Below are 25566 nucleotides of genomic sequence, written 5' to 3'. Positions count from 1 at the left end.
AGCTTAAGACAGTGCCCTCTTGTCCTACTGCTGGTCACCTGGGAGAAGAGACCAACCCCTACCTGGCTACAACCTTCTTTCAGGTAGTTGTAAAGAGTGATGAGGTCTCCCCAGAGGCTACTCTTCTCCAGGGTAAACAACCCCAGCTCCCTCAGCCTCTCCTCATAGGACTTGTGCTATGTACTTATAGTCTGAAAGACAAATGTTAAAAAAGAGGTAATTTCAAATACTTGACTACCACATTACCACACAAGTAATTTCTTTTTGTAATGTCTTATTACTGGATTGTTTCAAGGAATACAGAACATCTCATTTTTCATAACTTCGCATGACAATCTTTTTTAAAGCATTCACCAGGATGTCAGCCTGATATACTGTAATTGCTATGTCACCTTCTAGTTACCTTACTGCTCATTTTCCTTCTGTATTTTACACACTGTCATGGGAAAGTGACTTTTTCTGCAATGTTTTTACTTGCAATTTCAAAGCACATCAGACCTTCTATACAAGCAAAAATTTAAGACGAACTTCTGAAAGGCAAAATCTGTCAAAGCACTGAACAAACCACATAAACCACTTTAGTTCAAATCAATTACCTTGGCTCAGCTTCCACCAGAGTTCAACACCTCAGATTTTACAAATCAAACAAGATAAATTCCACAACTTAGCTCAAATTTAACACAGTTATAAAAATAACAAAGACCTGCCCTGAACTTCAGCACACTTACTTCTAAAGCACAAACACAAAGCAATGATGTGACGGCCTAGAGATATGGCAGGTGTCAGAGGACAAGACCTCTATCCAGGTTTAAGACTTGCAGTCCATTGGAAGATGCATTAGATCACTCACACATGCTTCAGGTCTGATAAATTTATTCAGGTTTCTTCTTGAATTTAAAGAGGACAATTCTACATAACCGAAACGGACTGGTTTCCTAAAACTTGAAAGGATAGCACAAGCCCATTTTGTAAAGAGGAAAAACCTTAATATACATGTTAGCAGACTTAACACTCATCAGTAACTCTTGCTGCACAGCTATGGAAACACACACCTGGATTGGTATCTGTAAATGAAATCTAGGAAACCCATGTAACTATTTACCATGACAAAAAAAAAAAAACAAACTTGGCTGTTTAGCACGCAGAAGTGTACTAGGGATCAAGTACTAGAAAGATTATCCACCAGGAATAATTATTTCCACATAATTAACAGGTATCTGAGCTGTGATTACTACTGTGTGTACAAACAGTACAACCGAACTGTGACTTCTGTGCCCAATCCAGTACACACTGAGATGTCCTACTTAATGCCTGCTGTGAAATTACAGTTTTGCATTTGCCCTTTTTTCCTCTTTTTTTATTCATCTTACAGTTATTAAAGTGACAATCTGCCAACAACTTCCCTGAAAGACACATTTAAAGGCATCTAAAAAATTACTTCATAAAACAAGCCTGCTATTTAAAAGAGCTGAGCATCTTAATTTTAAAATGCACAGCTTAAGACAGGGGTTAGAAAAAAAATATGGACAAAAAATACATTTAAAAACAGACTGTAGGGACTTTAATTGGCTTCTGAACTGAATTCTACAACACAGTGTAACTCTCTCAAATTCTCTTAGCAAAACATAAAATACTCAGTATCTTATTGAAGCACTTCCAGCTATGTTCCTGACAGAGATTCTCAGAGAAGGTAGAAGACAAGTGTTCCTCATGTTTAACTGATTATTGCAATTACCAGGAAAATGTAAGGCTTTCTGACCACAAAGTATTCTAGTCTGAATCTAGATTGTTTCTATGACCAGGGAAGAAGTACTCAACCAGTCAGGACTTTAAGATTAAGATTTTAAGTATTTATTTACATTTAAAAATTTTAACCAATAATATATAGCTTTACCCAGTAATACACTGTTTACTCTTTACTGTTTACTCTTTACCAGAGGTATACAGTGAGATGATAAAAAAAAGCAACTAGCAAAGACTTCAAAAATATAGTTAAATTTTATTTTTGTTTCTAGTGATAATTAAAAGAGGTTTCTTATAATTCCCTTCACTGTTTCAGCTCTCCAATCAGCTGGTGCTCATTAGGGCCTCGTCTTCTCCTTTAACCATTAGGGGCCCCTCTTCTCCTTTATTCAAGTCTTCTTTTGCTTCCACATCTGCCACCTCAGGGTGACTGCAAGCAGCATCCCTAGCTGACAGCTTTTTCATTTTGATGTTTGGCAGTTTCCTCAGATCACCATCCCATTCTCTTAGAAAGAAAAAGAAAAGTAATGAAAACCAATTACTAATAGAAAGGAAGGAACGGCAGAGTTAATTCACCTTTCCTCAGAAGATACTAACTCAACTGAGGCTGCTTTTCTAAATTACCTTATCAGTCCCACTGTGGTATGAATAAGCACCAAAGATTTAACTTGATTTTTTACACTACAGAACCGGTAATTTCTCTATGAAAAAATGAGTACTTTCAGATTTGAAAGATTTCTGAACAAAAAATACATTATTCACTTTATTCCCACAGACTTATTGTACCTTCAGTTACTTTAGGCCACCTGCTTTTAGGTTTGTCTCATTCAACTCCCAGTCTGGTAAGCAGGTTGGAACAGTTTCTTCATCTGGATGCTTAATTTGCAGATCTAATATGCCACGTACATACATAAAGTCCCTCATAAATCTATGGTAAATGTTAACATGTTGAACAACTGACTTCAAGGGGACATAAAGTGTTAGTAAACATTCATTCACATGGTTAAGTATGTTATTTCAAAAGGCTGCATGAAGGAGAAAAGGTTATTTAAAATATAAGTCAAATCCAGTACTCAATTAATAGAATGCTTTCTTGATTATAGTAAGTGCACTTCATGGATAATTTTTCTCAAGGGCAAAGGCAGCATTTGCCAGTTACAAGATGTTTTTACTCTACCAAGGCTTCTATCTGATGTCCCAGGTCAAGAAGTCAATAGTGTACTTATAAACACAGCAGTGTCTCTTCTTGGAGGTTTTTGGCTTCATTCTAACATCCTATGACTTCAGGCTACGTACTGCCCCTGGGAGTTAGTGATATATCATTCCTTGCAATGTAAGCATGCCTAAGCCTTTTTTTCCTCCTTTAAAGTATTTCATTTGACAGAGCTGTCAGCAAATATGTTCATGCAGTCTATTACTAGGACATACTGACTTGCTGGCCCGGACGAGCTAGCAGCAAGTTTTGCAGCTCCCAAATCTTTCAACTGGATGCAAGTCATCAGTTTCCTTAAGACTTTCAACTCCTGTATACACATACCAACGCTACTTCGATCAGCTGAGGTCAGAATTTTAGGTAAAGAGAAAATAAAATATAAGAATATTGAAAAAAAGATACTTAAGTTATAGAAACGGAATTCTAACTGTTGAATCTAACACTTCCGATGTTTTAATAACAGTCACCAGCATTTCGCTTGTAACAGCTAAGAAATGCCAAAATAGCAATGCCATGCCTACTCCGCTTTTTCAAATGAAAAATTCTTTGACAGTTTTGCATAAATTCTTTTTTTTATTGAAAAAAGACTTACAATATGTCAACTTCAGAGACACTGTTTTGCATAAACAGGCTAGTAGTGGTAATAAAAAGAACTTACCTGAAAAATTTGAGATGCTTTCTGTTCATGATGTCTGGAATTTCTAATAGGAATTAAATTAAGTTCTATTAGATGAGTTACATTGTTCAAGTGAGTCTTATTTCAAAGAAGGAAATGTGAGCTAAACAGCTGAACATATTACTTCAGAGGGAAACAGCCCAAGAAAATGAGAACAAGGATTCATACTACAAAGTTTCTAGAGCAATATATAATTAGGAAGACCTCTCCCTGCTAAAGAAAAGGAAGTGAACTTTATACCAACAAACTGTTCCAGAATTAAAATGTACCTGTTACTGAAAAATCCACTCCTGCCAACTTAGTAAAAAAGGGTGCCCCCTTTTCTCTAAACCTACACATCTGAGAAATAGCAAAAAGCACACAAAGTTTCCCCTTAAAAATGTTCAGTGAAGAAACTAGGAACATACATTATTATTTGTTCTAAAAGCATAACTAAGTTCCTCAACCAAGATCAAGGCCTGTTTTAATAGACATGCATTCACCCACGTAATAAAAACCCCCAATTCTGCTCTGCAGAACTTATTATAAATATGCACAACAGATAAAAGGTAAAATAAAAAAGCTTAGTTTCAAAACTGACCTAAATATACAAGCCTTACTCTAAATTAATGAGTAATTTAGAATAATTTATGAGTAAATTAGTGGTCCATAAGAATTTTGAAATGTTTTTGGAAAAAATTTCAAAGAGCAGCTTAAGTCTCTGGTGCAAACAAGACAGATCAGCAGTATGATATAGACAGCATCAACTTTTAGGAGACTTTCATATATGAAAACAATACATATTATGCAGTCTCTTCATAGAAAATGCACATGCATACAAAAAAACCTGAGAATAGGGGGGAAAAAAACCCAACAAATACTAAGTCAATTAAAAAGCTCCACTCACTACAGCTTCCTGGAATAATAATGAGCTAGAGGCATAAAAGCACTGTTTCCAGCTGATTTCCATTTATGCCCAATCTCTAATTACAGTATTTAGTTGCTATAGTACTTAACAGCAACTATTTTCTCTGAATGAATACTGTTCTAGACAGAGAGCAAAACCTGCAGCAGCTGTGATAACAAATAATGAATGGTTTGAAAGTGTATTTAATATGTGAAGTTGCACTGTGCTCTCTGAATGCTTTACTTACTAATGCTATAATAACCTCAAATTTTGCCTACAATATTTCTGGATTCTTTGTTATTTTTATGTTGTGCTTGTGCATTTGACATCTTTTTCTCTAGTCCTATTGCTTTTTTCTTTCAGCTTTCCACAAAGCAGTAAGGAAAAAAAGAACTAAAACTTAAAAGCCAAAACAAAAAGATTTTCTACAACTGAGCTATTTGATGACATTCATAGCATCTACTTTCCTATTAATTTTTTCTCCCTCCTTCTAAGAAATCAAAGATTACACATCAAGTCATACAGATATTCCTGAATTCCTCTGCCTCTGCACATTGCACCACCAAAAATTTAAAGCCATTGATTTTCTTTATTTGTACAATATAAATCAGGGTTTGCTGGTTTTGGCTGGGATAGAGTTAATTTTCTTCACAGTAGCTATCACAAGGCTGTGTTTTGGATTTGTGCTGGAAATGGTGTTGATGACACAGAACGTTTTTGTTATTGCGGAGCAGCGATTGCACAGATCCAAGGCCCTTTCTGCTCTTTACCCCATCCCACCAGCAAGGAGGGTGGAGGTGCACAAGGAGCTGGGAGGGGACACAGCTGGGACAGCTGACCCCAAATGACCAAAGGAATATTTCATACCATATGGCATCACCCTCAGCATATAAAGATGGGGGAAGAAGGAGGAAGATGAGACATTCGGAGTGATGGCAAGTGACTGTTATGGGTGATGGAGCCTGGCTGTCTTGGAGCCAGCTGAACACCTGGTCCACGAGTTCCTCGCTTTCACTCTTCCAATTCTTTTCCCTATCCCAGTGTGAGGGGAGTGAGCGAGCGGTCATGTGGTGCTTAGTGCTGGCTGGGGTTCAACCACAACATAGGGTAAAGGGGAATATGACACACAACCCAAATCTTGCTGTGTTTTGAGTCCAAGCCACAGAACAATGTAGAACTTTCATGTCTTCCATGACATACTTCTACTGTTACAAGGGCTGATTATGTCTGAACAATACTTTAGCATAAAAGCCAATTTCATCACTCAACTCCAACATGATTATTGGTTAAAATAAAATACGTCACTGCTAGCTTGTACTTGACTCTCCTCAAAACAACTCTTTGCTTTTTGCACTTTCGTTATCCCTTTGTCTTTCTCCTCATTTCACCAGATTACAGCTGCTTCCCTTCAGTCTAGTTCCAGCTATCAAATGAAGGTCCAAACAAGACTGCTGAACAGAATTTGTATGCAAGATAAGTGCATTAAATCTCGCTTTACTTTCAAAAATAATGTCTTTAAAAAGGAAAATAAAGATAATGCCTAGAAATTTCGCTTAGATTCTAGCCGTATGAGCAGAAGGTGTGACCACAGAATGATTTCTAATGCTTTTACATACCTATTCCATAGCCCTCATAGAGTTGTCTTTCACGTTCTATTGTCTGCTTGATGACAGTTTCCCGTGAACCATGCTGTCTTCCTTGTCTACCTTTAATACTGTTTTGTAATTCAATCTGCTCCAATTCAGCATTGAATCGACACATATAACTGAAAGAAATAAAATGTATTTATGCTAGATGCAGTCATGCAAAAATTTTGCAAACAGAATTACTTAGATAATCTAGGAAGTTATTTTTAATAATTGTATTTATTTTCTCAATTAGAGATATTTCTTAGACTTGAACAATTACTTTAATCTTTGAAGTGGAATCTCCATTTAGAACTTCATTTAAATCACATGCAGCTTCCAGAAGGATTAGGTTTTCTTATTTGCCTTTTTTTTTTAAACTGTGTTTGCATAAAACAAAACTTCCTCATTATAATAGTTCACCTGCTTTGGAAGACCAGTGTTAAATCTAAGTATTCCTAACTTTTAATTGCTGGATTTTACCACCTCATATATTTTAAAGTAAAATTCTTCTTTGGCATATGTTCTGTATCTTTTTGCAAACTTCCAACCCAAATGCAAAAAGAAAGCTTTCCTGCTTTTGCTGTATTACTAGTGTTGATGAGCATGGAGAACATGCTGTTCATGAACAGTGTAGAAAATATGTCAGAGCTTCTGAAAGAAAACTGATATAGTACACCTGGGTAAGAATACATATGTTATTTAGCTAGCAGGTGAAAAATAGTGACAAGCCACAGGTACATATATCCAGCAGCACAAAAATTAAGTCAGATTGTTCTTAGCAGACAATTTTCACAGTTCCTGCCCTACAAACAGACCCACCTTGCTACTGTTTAATCTTCTCAGCAAGGAAAATTAAAGGAGTAAGTAGTATGAAATATGTGCATTCAATTGCCATGGAATAACAACTAGGAAATGTATGCCATTACTATTGTCCAAATAATTTAGAGTCCTCCACACACTACAAACTAGATATACTTAAATAATTTAAAAAAACCCCACAGCACAACTTATTAATTTTACTGTGAATATATATATATATATATCTTTCAATATAGAATTAAATGTCAGTAGCAACAAAATCAACTACTTGATATTATTAATAGCAGAATATAAAAAATCCTTCTCTGAGGACTTCACAGATGTTATTTTAAGAACATTATTTTTAAAGACAAATCAAGCTTTTTAATCTTGTTTTTAACACCAGTCTTACTTTTCAATCAGTTCACCAGCTTCCTTCTTTGTGTACTCAATTTTGTCAGGGTCAAGGTGACTTTGAAACCATTGCAGTTTTTCTCCTACAAGAATAAATTTAACATTAATGACTGTATCAGCACTGTAGCACCAACACAGATTAAAGTTCTTCAAAGTTTTTTAAATATCCCCCCCCCTAGTTTTTCAAGACTTTGAATGGTATCGTAGACTCTCTGATACTGTGGGTACCAGGTATGAAGGCAGCTGTAATAGAAACATTCTCACATCATTTCAGATGTATTTTATACCTTCCTTACAGAAAAGAAAAAAAAAAAGACATTTACTTGAAATTAGTGTTTAAAATATCACTATATCAATTTCTTAGGAAGGAAACTTAGAAAGAGGAAAAAAACAACACAGTGCCTGAGTAAAGTTCTGATCATCACCATTCTTAAACAGTTAAATTGAAAAGGTGCAGTTTCAATCACATGGAAAAGAAAAATATTCCAGGTTGTGTCTCAAAGTTTTGAATTTACATGCTAGCCCAATGTGTCTCTTTACCTACATATACCATCTTTGTTTACAAACAATTAAAAAAAGCATGGAGACAAAGTACAATAAACATATGTACACATTTACAAAGAGTTGTTTGGTCTATATTGCCTTGTTGTCATGTACAGCGACCAAAGATTAGGCTATACTCAGCCCAAGATTCAATCCTGTATAAATTACTTGAGTGAACGTGTCAGCTATTTTAGCATTTTCAACAGTCTATTTGAAGATTGCAGAATCAGTATATAGAGAAAGAAACTCTAACTGGACTATTTATAAAGTTGGTAAAGCTTAGAATCTATACTAAGAAGCTGCATAGTGTATTCAGTAATAAAAGTTTCTGCTTACCAATGATACTTAAACGCAAAGCTTTGTCAGTCTTCAACCTAGCAGAGAAAAAACAGGTATGTCAGCCAGGAACGAGTGCCATACAGATAATTACCTTTATTTCATTCCCCCAAAATTATTTTTTTTCAGTCACAATGAAAGTCAAGGTAAAATTTCAAACAGAAATATTTGCCAATTTCCGAACAATGTAAAACTTATTCTGTTTCATCTAAAAGATATACTTTTTTGTAAAACTACTATCTGAAATTTCTCCAGTTTATCTATTATGCTAAACAGTTTGTTGGAAGAAATAAGGATGCAAAACTTTCCTCAGAGCACAAAAAAAGGAATTTCACAGAAGAGCTGCATTGTAACAATTTCCTTAAGTATTTCGGATATTCTGCTGGTATGTTTAATGAGTTTGGAGATGTCAGTGCACTGCATTCTTGCAGTCAAGCATGCAATGTGAAAAATAGCATTCAATTATCTAATAAGCTTGTAATCATTAAAGTTTGTGTTAAGAAACCAAAATTAACAACTTTATAAAACCTATCTCAAAGTATTTTTAACTCCACCTCCACCTCTGGCAGGATACTCAAGGCCTTCTGTACTCTATGGGATGTGTGTACACAATTCTGTTTAGGATTTATTCCCATCCTATTTAGCAGTTCTCAAAGAAGACAGGTAATACTGTGCCTCACGCTCTTTTGTCGTGAAGGTGTCAGATTCAATCTGCAGCAATGGCTGTTGCACTTTTCTGTTGTTTCCAGAAAAGAAGTAAATATGAAATTTGTCACTGGAAAAAATATCTTAGCAATGCAAGTTCAGTGTATTCAAGGACCTTTGATAAAACTGAATTTTTATTATTATTAAATAGGAAAATTATAAAGGATGAAGTAAATCATAAAGGATATAACTGACAAAGAACAAATAATGCCAAAATTCATCACAGTTCAAAACTGATGTGCTCCTTCATTAAATTTCTTTTACTCTATATAATTTACCTGAAGTAACACACAGAAGTCTGTCACCTGTCAGAAACTGGAATCAAAAGATAAACCCCTCCTTTTCAGACACAATCATAATTTAGTCACTTACCCACAAAACCACATTATTAAAATAAAGATTAGCTTTTTCAAGAAGTACTTTAGACCATCTAAAAGCCACATAAAAGCAAATGCACAGCATGTGTTAGCTGCTAAGAATTCCACTAATACATTCAAGAAAAGCCTTTTTTACTTCTATAGATACCCCCCCACCAAGGGTTTTGCAGTTTGGCATACCTGCCAAAAAAAAAAAAAAAGTGATTTAATCACAAGCTCGTGATTAAATAAAGTATTTTCATTTTAAAACAAAAATTACTCTTGCTTGTGTGGGTTAAAGGACAGACCTGGATGAGACTGTAAAAAAGAAACAAAAAAAGGACTTAGGAGTCAGCTATTTTTTTAGAAGCCTTCAATAAAAGCTAGGGCAGGCACCTTCAGAGGACCTACTGCAGGGAGCTTTGGATATTAACAGTGACCAAGGAAAGGACACATACTCCACCCAGTGGAACTCCACACCAGCAGTCCCTGCTGTGAACTCTCCATGGCAACACCGCCAGCCGAGCACCTCTGCAAAGCGTTGCTATGGAGAAAACTACGATGCCATCTAGAAAAGCTGTGTACATAGAATCATGCCATGGATCTATGTTCTAAAACACTACACATTGCCACCTGCACCTGCTAGGGTCACTAGATCATGTATTTATGAAGGCAGTGAAGTATATAACCACGATTTTCTTCTGGAAGAAAAACCTTCAGTCTCCTGGTGTACACAACTTATTTCAGTAAGAGAAATAACGACTGATGAGCTCGGATGCTGCCTTATTATAGTTTTCATAAAAACCTCACCTCACTGACTGCCAGAAGACAATAGCATTAACAGGGAGGCTAATCAAATAAGGTGAGTCAAAGAAACTTCCTCTCATCTCCTTCCACAGAATAAGTAGTATCTTTTGTTCAAGGGAAGGAGAGGGTAAGGACAGGGATACAATCCTGTGGCAGGCTGTTGCTTCTTGATGATTTTCTCTTCCCCTCGCCTCCCAAAAATCATCTGCTTAGGCACTGAGTATGAATGATTTGTGGTTTTCTTGATGTCTACTAGGTACTTAAAATCTCCATGCTCCTTCAGCAGCTCTTTATCTCAGATATTGTATTCAACTGTTCTACTCTAAATAATAACAATAAATATTTCCCAAATCAGTTTACTCACTCAGTATTTTTACCCATCATATCCACACATACAAACGTCTTCTATGGCTCTGAAAACTAAGATAGGCTTTTCATTAAGAAAAAAATAAAATAAAAATTCATGGTTGACAGGACGTATTTCGTTCTTTCAGATTGCTAAATACATTCCATATTTCTCCATACACATGTCCACTTCTGTTAGCTTGGTTAAGCGTTTTAGGATACTTCCGTATGAAAATCCCTCTATAAGACTTAAAATTTTTGATTTTTGCAGTTCATTTTTTTCTGTAAGCAAAACAAATAATTTTAAAAGCTAACAATTTTTCAGTTCCTCATGAAGAATCTGCAAGACCACCTCACAAAGCATGACTGCTGCAAACAGCACAAGTAGAAGCATAGTGGGGCAAGGGAGATTAACAAGGTAGACAATGTAAAACCTAAGGAAAATCAAACAAATAGCTCTACAAGGACATATTTTAAGGTTATTGCTTACTCCCAAGGGGTCACTCCATGTCCCTCTTTCACTGTAAAAACTCCTTAGCTCTCATATTTCAGAGCATGACAGTATTAGACTGGTATACTGGTAATGAAAATCCTCAGACTCCTAAAGAAATTACAATGTATGCACAATAGAAAGGAGGGAAAACAACAGAAAAAAAAATTCCAGTGCTAGATTAGCTTAGGTATCAAATCCTAAAGTGTAGAAAAAGCAGTGTTCTACTGGCACCAGTGAACCAGCTTTTGTAATTACTTAACAGAGCAAACAAGTCACCTAAAGGAATAAGGCAGATTAAGAGAGAATAAACTGGTAGTAATATACTGGAAATTGCTGCTGCTCATTAGACCTTGAAGGAACCGAGAAGGAAGAGGGATGCAGGCAGGAAAAAGATGTAATTCAAGTGAACAAGACTTAAGATTGCAGTCAATTTTCCAAAAGCAACTGGTCTGTCTCCTCTTATTATGGTCAAGATTGGTCTTTTGTAGTGCAGCCACAGTTTCTGGACAGTAAGCTTATTACTGCTGTCATATTTCATTAAGAATGCTTGCAATGAAGAGTATCTGGACAATGGAGGCTGTAAAAGACTTGTGCAACACAGTGAAGAATTTCTCCCTCCTTTTACCCAGTGCTGCATTTTAAGTATTGAAATTCCTTGTGGATAATGTCTTCCCTTTGTTATTATTTGTTTGGGCAAAAGATACTTGAATATGCATCTAATAACTACATGTAATTTTCCTTCCTGTTAACATAAACGGCAACATTTACAGTAGTTACTTCTTTCCCTCCAACATATAGAAGAAAAGTTAATAACAGAAGCCTAAACTGTCTCTAGACAAGTTTCTCTCTCCTGTCTCCAGACAAGTACCAAAGGAAAAATAAAAAACCAAACAAAACTAAACCAACCAAACCCAAAAGAAACAAACCACATAAAACCAAAGCAAACGTTGACTGATACTTCTATAAAACATTCTCACCCTCCAGTAACATGCCATTCCAGGGCTTCCTACACCCAAGGTAATACCTTTATATTGAACAGAAATCAGAGAAAACGTACATATGTTCAAAAAGTATTACTGCACAAATTTAGCCAATCACAATTAGAGCATTTTCTGGCAAGGATATCCACAGCTTAATTAAAATAATACAGATGAACTCTATGAACTTCCTAGATTCACTACTGCCCTGATCCATATTTTTCATGCTGCAGAAGTGCACTAGCCTGCACAGAGAAACTATCCCCTTTACTCAAGGCTGGTGAGATCATATTGAGAATATTGCTTCCAGTTTTGGGTCCTACCCACACTTCAGACAACTTATTCTATATAATAAGAAGGAAGGTCAAAAAGTACCAGATTTGTAAATGGGACTGGGAAAGAAAATTCTGTAGATTACAAGCCAGCTTCTCATATTTAGCACCTAAAGATGTATTAACTTTCCAACCAGAGAACAGGACTGTCGTTCAAGAGAAGCAATTTGGAAAATTGTTGCAAGATATTTAATAGACCTGCAGAAGCAACGCAGAAGAACAAAATTGGTGTGGGCTACCTCATTTTCCTGAGTGTAGGAGTGGAAAGCTTTCCTCCATTCACAGCATCAGAAATTTATTTTGTCTTTTTCAGAGCTATGCAAAACAAATGCAAACTTCACCATTGTATTACAAAACTGAAAGCTAAGTAATTACACTAAAAGATTTAACACATGCTTAACTCCCAAAAAAAGAAACCCTGACAATTTAACAAGCTGATCATTAAGATAATAGAGATTCAAAAGAAACTGGAACCCTTAACAGTCTTTTAAAAACACTAGGAAAAAAAAGAAATCAACACTATTCGTATCTTTCAATTAAATTGCTCTTCAAGCGAAGACAGGACAGAAAATAGAATATAGACAATCCGAGGATGTTTTTAATCCAACTAATTTTTAAATGCAGTTTTAGAACAACACAACAAAAGTGATCTACAAAGTGCAGATCTGTGAACAACACTAGTTAATTCTTTAGAACCCAGAAGTGTAAAATGTAAAAATCTTATTTATAGATAGACCACTTTACTATCACAGTATGCTTTGGATGGTCCAGACTGACACACGACTCTTGGCAAACAGTTTCTCTATGCAAACTGAAAGGTTACATCTTTTAGCATCAGCCTGGAGGCCTCACATTTGAAATAGTAAGGATTAAGCTTCCTCAAATACAACAGTAACAAAAGGAAAACTAAGGTTAATGTTACTAAACGGAGGGGGGACTCTGGTAACAGAATACACAGAGAAGGCAGAATTACTGAACACCTTCTTTGCATTGGCCTTCACTGACAAGACCAGCCCTTGGGAATCTCTGATCCAGCAGACCAAGGTCAAAGAATGCTGGAAGGAACACATTCCTTAGGTCACGCAGGATTGGGTTAGAGAACATCTAGGCGAACTTGACATCCACAAATCCATGGGTGCTGACGGGATGCATTCACGAGTGCTGAGAGAGATGGCAGACCCCATAGCTGGTCTGCTCATGGTCATTTTTGTAAGGTCATGGCATGAGGAGAGGTGCTTGAGGACTGGAAGAAAGCAAATGTCACCCCAATCTTCAAAATGGGCAAGAAGGAGGACCCGGGGAACTACCAGCCAATCAGCCTCACCTTAATTCCTGAAAAGGCAACGGAGCATCTCATTCTAGAGAGCATCTGTATCCACAGGGAGGACAAGAAGGTGATCAAGAGTAGTCAGCATGGATTCACTAGACGTAAATCATGCTTGACCAACCTGATTGCCTTCTGCCTAGATGGATGAGGGAAGAGCAGTGGGTATTGTCTACCTTGACTTCAGCAAAGCCTTTTAACTTTTTGCTGTTGCAAGAGGATCCAAAAGCCAACAAAGCCCTCTAACAAGAGACATCAACGCAGGTGTCCATATCAGTACAACTCTAGCTACAGACACTATCACTAAAAGATTTGATTGAGCGTGCCATGTTGTACTGAATAATCAGTACATCCACTCCTTGTGCATGTTCTTCTTTATGGCAAAGTCACAGATGCAAGCACTAAGAATCAAGTAAGATCCAGTTATCTTTTGTGATTAAGCACTCTGAGTGGCTGTTATGGTGCAAGGTGAGAGAGTTAAGGGAAAAAGTGGTCAGTTTAGCACTAGGAAAATAATCTACAATAAAAACTTAAAATCAACAGTCAGAGAGCACAATCAAAACACGAAGCAGCAGCAAAAACTTCTTGCACATTAGGAAACTGCCCAATCCTCAACACATGCTACTTGTAAATTCTCACAGCAGCTCTGCTGGAGGCTACATGACACTGCTGTGCTAGTAAAGGGGCCCTTTCTAATTAAAGCAACCCTACAACTTTGCTCTGGATAAGGTTGTACATCAATCCCAACAATAAATTTGCACAGTCTCTGTACCAGGAGTTTCTGGTTTAACACCTTCAGACATACAAGTATTTGGGATCACCTCACATGGTCCATCCATACTTTATATGGTTTATATAGTACTATGCTACACTTTGACAGAAAATGCATTAAGTTACCTTTAATAACTTTCTAAATAAACAGCCACAGCATAACAACTACCAAGCTGAGAGAATATAAATTAAAGGCCAGTCTTTCCCAGCTATCTTTTCCCTCTGTGGGAGGTAAAACTTAGAAGCAGAAAACCAAACTTGCCACGGAAGAGCTGGAAACCACCAAAGAGCAGTTAACTATTCAGCTTTATTCCGAAGTCTCTCTTCTGCCAGAAGGTTTCTGCGTTTTCTTTTCTATAAACTCAGCATTTCTATAAACTCAGCTAGATCCTTAGGAGGATTCAGTTCTCAGTGAACTTGAAGTAAAGCCAAAGCAGGTGACTAACCTTCATTTGAAATCACCAGCGTCGTGCTATTCAGATAAAGGCAAAATATTGCGATAACAAGAAACCTACCTTGTAAGGACGACACCCAAAATCAAGTAGCAGAACAATGTACTTTGTAAAGGCTGATTTAATGAATGTAAACCTGTCAGTTCACATGGCCCAGAAGTAGACTAAGTTATACAGGCCTTTCTGTTGTTATATCAGCATACCAGTCTGCTTTTCACTACCACTCTGCTTCCCCAAACAAAAAGTATCCTCTGTGATATCGTTCTTTGGTCTGTACACAGATTTTGCAGTCAACTTACTTTTCTTTCTTTTCCTGTTTGTGTACTTCCCTTGCAAGCTGTGCAGCTTTTCTGCTGTACGGATGGATAACTTTCTTCTCTTGCTTCCCTCCTTGGGTTTTTCGTAACTTTGGCTGAAAAGAAATCAAAGATACTATACACTAACAAAGTCAAGTAAAACTAAAGGAAAGGGAAGACAAGCACATACATCATGATTAAGACTTAAAAGGTCATGTATCAATGTCCCAGAAAGCACTTAATTTATAGTATCAGGTTATCAGTTTCACCCTCTCCAACAACAAAATTAGCTGAGGTCAGTACATGCTGTAACAAAACCACAAGGGCACAGAAAATGCTGTAAGAAATCTTACATAGTGATTACTCTCCAAGTACCTATTTTGTAGAACTCTGCAGCTAGGAAACCAAGATTACCTCTCTGTACCTTTGCAGTAAATGTCCCCATTCAAGCTTCTATCAGACTGTTGCATCTGGGTTTCTGACAAAGGCCATATGTAATTTGTACAGCATAACAAAAGGGATTTTCTTGCCCCTCCCAAGAGACCCTGAGAATGCCTCACACCAGGGGCCTTCCTTTCCTAGCCCTTCATGGCACATGGAGAGGGAATACTACTCACAAATTTCAAAACCACTGCAACACTACTTTAAGTTACGTTACTTTTCGGTGGAAAAATGTCTGAACAGGACTGAAAGGCTTTATGAAATCATAGGCAATTTAACTGCGTGCTAAAGAAAACACACGAAAGCAAGGAGGTTTTTCCTGCAACGCAATAAATGGCAATCAATAAACGGGACACTTTTAGTACCTCCTATTACCTATGTTTGCATCAGTGCTTAGGGCTGCGGAAAAAAGATTACGTCAAACACAAACGACCTTGAATTCCTCAGGAACTCTCAAGCGGCGGCAGCTCGCATCGGTTCCACACCACTGCCCCCGCCCGGCACAGCCGCCCCTGCCCCGCGGCCGCCGGGCCGGGCCGGGCCGGGCCAGAGGGACGCGAACCCCTCCGGGGGAAACGCGGCAGTTTTTAAACGCAAGGTTGGTTCATCGCCGCCCGCCCATCCGTCACCCAGGGGATCCGCCGCACCGCCGAGGCCTCTCCAGGGACGCGGTGAGGCCGCTCCCGACGGGAAGGAGGGGGCTTAGTGCGCCCCGTGAGAGGCCCCCGCCGCCCCAGAAGCGGAGGCTACGGAGGCTGCGGAAACTGCACTGCTATCCCTATCACCATCCTCATCCCTGTCCCTGTCCCTGTCCCGCTCCCTATCCCCGTCCCATCCCAACCTCGCCGCACCCACCATAGCGAGCCACTCTTCTTCCGCCGCCGCGGTGCAGCAGCTTCAGCGCTCCGGGCGGGCGCCGCGGCCCTTCCGCGGCGGGGCCGGGCAGGGCAGCGCCGGTGCCACCAGCTCCGGCTCCAGACCAGGCAGGGTCTGCCGCGCAAACAAAGGTGCGGGCTGGGTCGCCGAACTACGCGATATACCCAGGCCACTACACTCCCAGTGTAACAATAAAGGAATAAAGGGTGCTGTTACACAGCACGTACAGGTCTCCCTGGAATGAAAGCTGGATTGAGATACTAGATAGTATCTTTGCTGCAGTTGAGGTGATCGCTAAGAAATTACCGAAGAATTGGAAAAACATAAAAAATTCTTTGCCTCAAAACACTTAAATTAGGTCCACTTCTGATTTTTACTGCAAATAGCCCCAACCTAGATGAGATTGACAGACAGGTATCTCAAAAAATCCCCCAAACTCAACAACAACAAACCACCACTGAAGAATGCAGCTGAAACACTGAATTCAAGTCACTTAGGTGACTGAAATTAATGCTGCTGCTACCCAGAAGCTTGAGATAAAAGAGAAAGCATTGGTAATTGAAGAACCAGGTGATCATGATGATGAAGAAATTCCACAGGTGGTGCTTGTGCAAAGAACGAGTTTAGGTAAGCTGAAGAAAATGGGACCAAGTCCAGAAAAAGGCGATAACCTGGGTGAGAAAACCAAAATATCCCTTGGTAAGAGAAAGAAACAGCCTCTACTTCTGGATAGTCCAAAATCAAAACCTAAAGTTACAGGAGAATGTGCAGACTTGCAGACACCACCAAAACAGAAAAAACAAAAAATCCCTATACCCGGCACCACGCTCCCGTGACATCTCAAAGCACGTGTGTGCTAAGAATCATCACCTAAACCGTGGGCCTATGGAAAAGCATTTGTTCGGCTTTGAGTATTACAGGCTCAACGGAGACACCATCTTTAGGCCTTAATACTTCTTGCTAATCAGGAGTTGATAACTGTTCTATCAAGTGCTTTAATTAATTTCTATAATATTGAATAACTTTTATATGGTTGAATGAGAGCCAATGGAGATCAGTCCTCCTTTGGTTTGGGTTGCATGGCTTCTCACCAGGCTTTAGAAAGGGCTCTGTGCCCCTGAATTTCCCTGTCCTTGCCAACTTCATCACATAGGCTGACAGACTTCACCCCTCCCCACAAACCTTACCTCTCTGTGATACTGTAGAAGTACGAGACAAAGATATTACAGAAGGTCAAAACATGCAGCCAGGGTGGGCATCTTTCCCTAATGACACCCTGGCACCTGTGAGCAGGCTGTCTTAGTTACAGCCCAGCCTCTATGTAGGTCCCCTCCTTACACCTGCAAAAGGATAATAAAAATTATTTTCCAAACTGACAGTTACTATTAAGACAGGATGTATTCTTTTACCATTGTGGCCTACCAAACCTCTATGTACAGTATGAAAGATCTGCTTCTAAATGATAGTTAAAAATTCACTGACACCTGCATGTGCCATTATTTTCACATAGTAATGCTTAATACTGAAGTACTAAGTAGTAATTTCATAGTACATCTTTATTTCACATTCCCTGTGTAGACTGGTGAATTGAATTCTTTATACAATAAAGCGGTGCCTCAAGATTCTGATGTTTCTTACTAAGATAAAACTTTCTGCAGATATAGTTCATAATTTCTCTAACATCTCAATGGCACTTGTCAAAGACTCTCAGCAAATTAAGGTCACTGCTATTATGTTAAAATATTTTCACTTTTTGAATTAGCAGTAAATTGTTCAGCTTAATGATGGTTTCGTTTGATCTTTGATTGTATGACAGGTCAGGGAATGTTGTCTTCAGCTCTGAGTACTGCCAGGTAATGTGCCACCATTGGAGACTTGATATTCTTCTACCAGAAACAGTCAAACATGCTTGTAATGTGCAAATGTTTAAGATGTGTAAGTTGTTTAAATGTGCAAGAGCTCCAGTATTAGAAATGTAACAAATCTGAACACTGAGATGTCAGGCAAAACATTCTCATTACTTATTTTCTTCTCTTGTAGCAATTGCTCAAATCTGCAGTCTGATCTCATAACATAGTGTGCTATTAATATTCTAATGCTTGCCACAAATGCATCTTTTACCAATTTATGCCCACATGCCATAAATTCTTGTGCTGGTATCATCCCTTTAGGTTAAATAGTACTTCTTTCATCCTTTCATTGTCTGCAAAATAAAGTGGAAAGAACAGTTGGGGACCAAAATGTAAAGAAACATATTAATTTTAGAGGTTGTCCCTAAACAGGATGCCTCCAAATTTTTTACCAAAAATATATCAGGAAAGTGGGATTATCTAAAGCAAAATCTTCATTCAGCTTGTATTGGAACATTACCTATTTGTGCACTTGCAATAAAACTGTTTTATAGATTTACAAAACTGCTACAGAAGGCAGTGACAGTAGCAATCTTAGGTTTTAATCAAATAATTTAAGATGTAGCAGTCATAGACAGGAAACTGAGCATGGAATTTTAAACAGTCCATCCAAGTAAATAGATTTAGAGTTATGCTGTCAAACAGCAGAGTAATCATAGTAGCAAACTAGGCAATAGCTCTGTTTTAATACTTTTCAAATCTGCTTGTGACCAGCAACTCACATTTAACTGAGGGATGCTGAAGGAAGTCAGGCAATATTATAAAATGACAATGAAAACAATATGAATGTGATGTCCCACTCATGAATACAAACCAAAGATGAAAAACAGTAATTTGTAGATTCTTTATTAATTTCGATGAGCAACTTGGAAACTTTGGAGCATGCATGGCTGGAAATGTCAGTAGGTATGCTGCTCCCATCAGAATACCACAGAAAAACTACTGTGATCTCCATCTAGTTTTTGTTTCACAGAGAAATGCTAGGTGGGAAGCAGAGGGTTTTACTTCTGAGCTGGAGGACGTGGTTAGGACAGAAGTGGGAGCCAATAGGTACCCACAGTGCAGGATTAACTCATTGTACTGAACCTTGAATTTTTGATTGGAACTTTAAGAAAGAAACACAGACTCTGTAGATATTTAATGGCCAGTTCCAAGGAACTATTCTGTTTTTCTGTCATCGACTGTAATGAGACCCTTGGGTGATGATGCATCTGATCTGATGACCTAGTTACAAACCAAAAACTATTCACTGTAAATGTGCATTGCTTTCTAGTCCAGTCTTGTTCTTTAAATAGTTCATAATCTGGAAAAAAAAAGAATGTTGCTTTTTAATATATCACTCTCTCCATCTACAAAGGATCTTTTGTAAAATGTCTTGACAGCTGTGTAGAATAATTGCTATGTAAATTCTCCTCAATCATGTATTTATCCTGGGGGCAGGAAAAGACACAAAAATCTGAATTTGGCATGTTAATATCTGGATCTTAATTTACATTTTTTGCATTAATTTTACTGATACCATTGCAAATGCATAAGTTAAAATGAAGGGGAATCTGCTTATGATAGGCTTTCCTATGATGTTCGATGATGCAAAAAAAAGTAGGTTTACTAAGTACAGATTAATTATATTCTTTCATCCTTGAACATATTTGCTATTAAATTCTAATTACTATGAAATAACACGTTAAATATTGTAAAGCAGTGACTACTATGGTACTTTGGATACAGTAGCCATACAATTCTGAGAAGGAGGCCGCATTATAATGACAATAGCATGTATCAGATTTTCAGAAATTCTGACATTTACATGTCATGTCTTAGACGAATTGACATGTAAGAGTTAGACTTTCTGAATATTCTGAAAAATCTCTTTTAAGTGTTATAACTGCATTAATTAGAATGGCAGTTAAAATTGTGGCTAGCTTAGTTTTAATAAAATACAAATTTCCTGAGTTCAGGGGAGTCAACTAAAGGTTAAAGCAATTAAAAGCTGCATTTAGAAGTGAGAAAAAAAGCAGTGAGCAGGGGAAACTATGTCAGTGAGGGAACAGTGAGCAGTCAGACATAGCTTTGGCAGGATCTGCCTTAATCTGAAATGCGTCTGTAGTAGAACTTTAGTGGAAAGACACGTAGAGTTTCATGAGCATAATCCATATTATCAATAAGACCAAGAAGTACAGTAGAAATAGAAAATTGCAGTTATGCTTACAGTTATTTAGTGGCTTTCCTAAGCTAATCTCTCTTAAAACTGTGATTTTTGTATGTGCTATTATCTTATTGAATAAAGGATATAGCCACATGATAGTAAACTTAATAGCAAATATATCACTAACTTTAAATTATTTTGTGGTTGGGTTTTGTTGTTGTTGTTATTGTTATGTTTGTTTTTTCCCTATTTCACTTAATATATATTTATTGCAAACTTCCTGATGAATTATATGCTCCTAGGAATTCCAGTTTCTTTCTACATATGCAGAGTTCAGATTTGCTCATAGCAGTGAGGCTATGAATGAAACTAGTATTGTTTAGATATAAATAAATTGAGTAAGAATTATGAGGCACTGAAAATTGGTATGTAATCTGGGTTATTTTTAAATCAACTGTTGGGAGAATAAATCAGCTAACAACTGAGCTCAGTGTTGTCACAGTTGGGTGACTGACAGCTTCAGCGAATCTGAGGATACATTCACTGGTTTAAAAACATACCCTAATATTTGCTGTATCCTGATTTCATAAATAGAATGCCATTTGATTTTAATTTAGCCAGGTTTATGCTTTGACATTACATTCCCGTCAATTCAAAGCTGTTGTTTAGGTCTACATTTTACAGACTGTGAACATGTTTATCTGTGTAGCTGAGGCAGCATTTCTACAAATTTGACTTTAATGACTCAACGGAGCTCTAAATGAAGGCAGGAGGGCCTTGTTTGAAGGCAGGAGGGCCTTGTTTTGAAACCTGTGTCCCTCATGTGGATTATAGCAGATTTTCTAGCATTTGTCTGAAATTTTCTTTATATTGCTTATATTCAGCAAATTTGGCTTCTATCATTGATACTGCTACTGTATTTTGCACTGGTACCTTAATTTTTCTGCTGATAAACTAAGAAAAGGTATGAAAGAAGTACCTATTTGTGTAATTTACTCTTCCTTTCGTGGTTTACAATTATTTCTAAACTATGTTTATGTTGCAAGCTACCTATTTCTGCATTTCCCGATTTTTCTAAACACTACTACTATTTTACTTTTTTAATCTCTCCATTCTAATTACACTCAAGCTTTTCCTAATGGATTCCTGTCACTAATCAGAACAGCAGCAGACCACTTATTCCTTTTGACAGAGCCTCCTTTAATCAATCTCTTTAACCTTTTAAAATTAGAGCTCTTGCCACTTTATTTGTTTAGGTTTTTAAGAGTCTCTCTGATGCACTATATGTTTACAATACACTTCACATTTTGAAAGTCCTTGGTAACACAGTAGCTGTGTAGCATGCTCTGCAAGTTTCCAGTTATAAGCTAGTGAGTGTCTAAGTGGCTAGGTTTAAAACTTTCTAGAGAAAAGAACCTGAAATAGGGATACAGATTAGTAGAATAACATGCTGTCACTGTATAGCATGGCATCTTCAGAAACAAAAAGAAACTCTTATGTATTAGATTCTCTAGATGCTCTATTTTGCATACACTCTTCTGGACGAGATTCCACTCAGGGTGCATGTGAGTGTATAAATACACACAGATTTTCAACAGATTCTCTGGAACCCATAGTTTCCTTTGGGCCCTTGGTGTGCCCAGTGGCTTAATGCTCAGATAAAATAATATAAATTTCAGTATGTGGGCAGATATATCTGGGAAACATGCCTGAAGCTGAGAGAATAAACTGCTTCTGCCTCCTGTCTGGGCACCCATTTGAAGAATTCCTCCTTATAACCATTCGAATGTACCTATTTGTGAAGTTGCAACCAAAATTCACAATTTTATTCTTGTGAGACTTTAGCTATTGTAACTTTTTCCTTCAATAGTGAATTGAAGCTACTCTCCAAAAAATTTATCAGACCCGTCCTTGATATATCAGGGTGTTTTCACTAGACATACACTAGAAATGGAAAAAATAAGGAAAAAATTCTTTGACAATACAGAAGATGGTTGCTGAGTTAGCCTAAAAAAATTATATTTCTATGTGAAATGGAAAAACATGAAATGATTGAAATCTCAATGTTTTGTGTACCATTAAAGTTTGAGTGACAGTATATAATTTCTTATATATAAGATAATTCTTATAATATATTCTTTCCCGTCTGTCTGGTTTGAGTGGTCTCTTTCCTTCTTGTCCTTTTCAATTTTCACTTCAGGCCTTGTAGCTGCAGCAGTTGAGGCTATTACATGAACATATTGTATAATACTTTAGATGAGGTGACTTTAGAAATTCAGTCTTGTCTGAGATTCCAGCAGGTGTCAGGAGGTTTTCTTCAGCTCCTCTAGCTTATTGGGGTGTCATGTGCCTGTGAGGCTACAAATAATTTCTGATTTTGCTATTCATACTGATTTTTTCTTCTTCTCTTTTTTAAAAGCTGGAATAGACTTTCTCATTAATGTCAAAAGATGCCACAGTATTATGCAAAGCTAAAATGTGCATGTATAAAACCCTCTGATATTTTCAGTTTAAAATCGTGTAATCCCCATAACTTTTGTACCAGCACAGCATGTCACTACTCTCCTACAATGAGGGTTTTTTCAGTAGATATTCTGCATACTTTTGAGTTTCAAACTAGGTCTGCAAGACTGATCTGGAGATAGTCTAGATAAACATGTTCAGGCTCATTGATATATACTTGTTTCACAAACTATGTCCTTTTAAATTTTGTTTGACTGATTTGGCTGGTTGCCTAGCTTTCCTCATTAAATAAATATAACCTCTCTTTGTAAACTTTCCACTATCCTAATAATTCTTCTGGTTATCTCCTTAATCCCTTTAATGTTTTCTATTTTTTTCCTATGATTTCATTAGTGTCTGTGTAAAGAAATTAACCTTTTAGAAGAAGAGGAAAATAATTATGAGCTTGGATTGTTTTCGGCTTTTGGAGCATGTAATTGCTAGAGATTAAATCATTTCATCCTCTGCAAAGTATAAAAAAAGTCTCTAAAATCACTTGAACTGAGAAGTACCATGACCCATATTCAGTAGTGTGTTTATTCCTTAAAAACAATCTTACCCTGCTTAATAGTAATATTTGTTTTGGCAGAGGATTTTCAATCAAGAAAATGCATGATTAGTAGCTCCTTATTAATAATATAAATTTAGAAAAAAAAATTAAAATGTACATGGTTCATCAAACATAATTTTGTTGAACCCATTTTTGTGGATATGTTCAGTATCAGGAACATGGCTTGTACATAATGCTGTATGGAAGAACATACAGATAGGGTTTCTGATGGATAAAAGTAATTTGCTGAACTACACAAGAAAAGTTAAGAAATTGAGGTATTAGAGAAGGCAAATTATGTTTCATTTAAGATTGTAGTAACTGGATTGGTCATTGTGGAAAATGTGCTAATTTTTACCCTGAGTAAATAGATACAGAGATCTATCAGTCTGTGAAGTGAATGCACATCTCCACCTATTGTAAGAAACAATGGGAGCACAGACTTACAGTTACTGTGATCTAAACCATTACTGAATGCTATCAGTGTGAGAGTTGAGTTGTCATTATGCAGCACAGGGACTGCTGTGTAATGCACTTCTGTTGTGTGAAACTGAAGTTGTCTAAAGGCAAAGATGTTCAGTGAGATCTGTGTAGTTTAACAGCACTGAATCATGGCCACGAAATCCTGTAAAACTCTCTCTCCACCTTCAGGGCCGTTCCTATGTAGCTCTGCAGTGGTATAACTGCACCCACCCACCAAAGGCAATTTTCCCACTAGCTATGACCTGACAGCAAATTTGATGGCATTCTCTGCACTGTGGCTACAATCCTCTTTGTATATTAAGAATTATTTGGAAAAGAAAACTCACTGGAGTTTAAGTTGTTGTGTAGCTTCTGGTATTTAAAACAGAATAAAAAGAAATTATATTTGAGTATAAACGCTTTCACAGTATTACAAGATAGCTGTATGGCTAATAGGCTATAGCTCTGACCTTTGGTGTTATTATTTATCGTTAGTTCCCTTCCCTGTGAAATTATGAATCTCAAGCCAAAACAAAAAGTTTCTGGAATAAAGAGAAGGAAAACATATTTCTTTATCAAATAAAGGAAGTTATTTGAAAAAAAATATTTGAAATAATTTTAACTCATTTCCTTAGAAGATCTTCACATTAAATAACATTACATTCTAGAAAATCAGGCTCTGATGTTTGTCACTTAAATCAGAGGACTCTGAGTCCTCTTGCTAACTGCTGCAGAGACTTGGAAGCTATTTTAGGGGGACTCCGGAAAACCATGTTCCCTGCTCCAGACTCCCTTGCCTCCAGCATACATTTCCTGCCATGACAAATAAAATTTTGCATCATATTTGTTTTTTCTGGTTAAGTGACCCTCAAGGTTGCAAGCTCAGGCAGAAGCCTTCCCATCAGTATTGATTTTCACATTATACCAATTGTAATCTGCACGACTAAGAAGTTCTTGGTTTGACATCGGTGAGAGAAAGGCAAAACACTGGAACAGAAAGTCTCTGTTCCTAAAAGCTATCCAGCCAGGCTCTCAGCTTTTCTAAGCTGGCAATTCTGTGAAGCTGGAATATGATTTAACATTACCTTTACTTAGGGACAACAGGCATTGAAGCCAATATTTTAAGTTACAGCTCCTGAGGATTCAGGTCTTTATTATTGATCTTGTAGTATGACATGCATGGCAAACATAATTCTACTGCTTGTGCTAAAGCAAAGTGTAAATCCCCATTATTTTTAAAATTAAGTACCTCTACATAAAACTGTACAGAAATAACCAAATAATTTCTGCATTTTCTAGTAATTCAAAATGTCTTGAGACCTAAACAAACTAAAGGGTAGCTACTGGTGACAGTATTTCCTGAGGGAATATAATTACAGTTCCAAGTTGCTAGTTCCTCTGCCTTGACTTTTGTTTTTGGATGACAGAAGGGGGAAAGATAATTAAAACCAAGAAGAAGAAACAACTAAAACCACATTAACTGAAGTGCCATAGACTGAAATAGTACAATAGGTTCTTACATGTCTAGAAATACAAAACCATTTTTGCATGTCATTGTCACTGGAAAAACATGGGAAACTGAAA

The 25566-nt window shown here is 37.2% G+C and overlaps 1 protein-coding gene across 2 annotated transcripts; it reads right to left on the bottom strand.

Annotated features, from left to right (window-relative positions):
• Positions 1-1979: 1979 nt before the first annotated feature.
• Positions 1980-16475, bottom strand: TMA16 (translation machinery associated 16 homolog). Of its 2 annotated transcripts, XM_017805987.1 has the most exons (8): positions 16392-16475; positions 15099-15211; positions 8238-8275; positions 7357-7441; positions 6135-6283; positions 3615-3657; positions 2530-2671; positions 2158-2248 (listed from the first exon to the last, which is right to left on the bottom strand). In XM_017805987.1, exons 1-7 carry the CDS (start codon positions 16392-16394, stop codon positions 2536-2538), a joined length of 567 nt encoding a protein of 188 aa, XP_017661476.1. In that variant the 5' UTR covers positions 16395-16475; the 3' UTR covers positions 2158-2248; positions 2530-2535. The 2 variants fall into 2 exon arrangements, with proteins under 2 accessions (XP_017661475.1, XP_017661476.1); XM_017805986.1 differs by lacking the exon at positions 2530-2671 and having other exon boundaries at positions 1980-2248.
• Between the last annotated feature and the right edge of the window lie 9091 nt (positions 16476-25566).

The sequence above is a fragment of the Lepidothrix coronata genome, unplaced genomic scaffold (assembly GCF_001604755.1).
Source record: "Lepidothrix coronata isolate B3197 unplaced genomic scaffold, Lepidothrix_coronata-1.0 Scaffold13, whole genome shotgun sequence".
NCBI classification, from domain to species: Eukaryota; Metazoa; Chordata; class Aves; order Passeriformes; family Pipridae; genus Lepidothrix; species Lepidothrix coronata.
The sequence above is the reverse complement of the archived record's forward strand: the minus strand, read 5'-3'. Positions and strand labels throughout refer to the sequence as shown.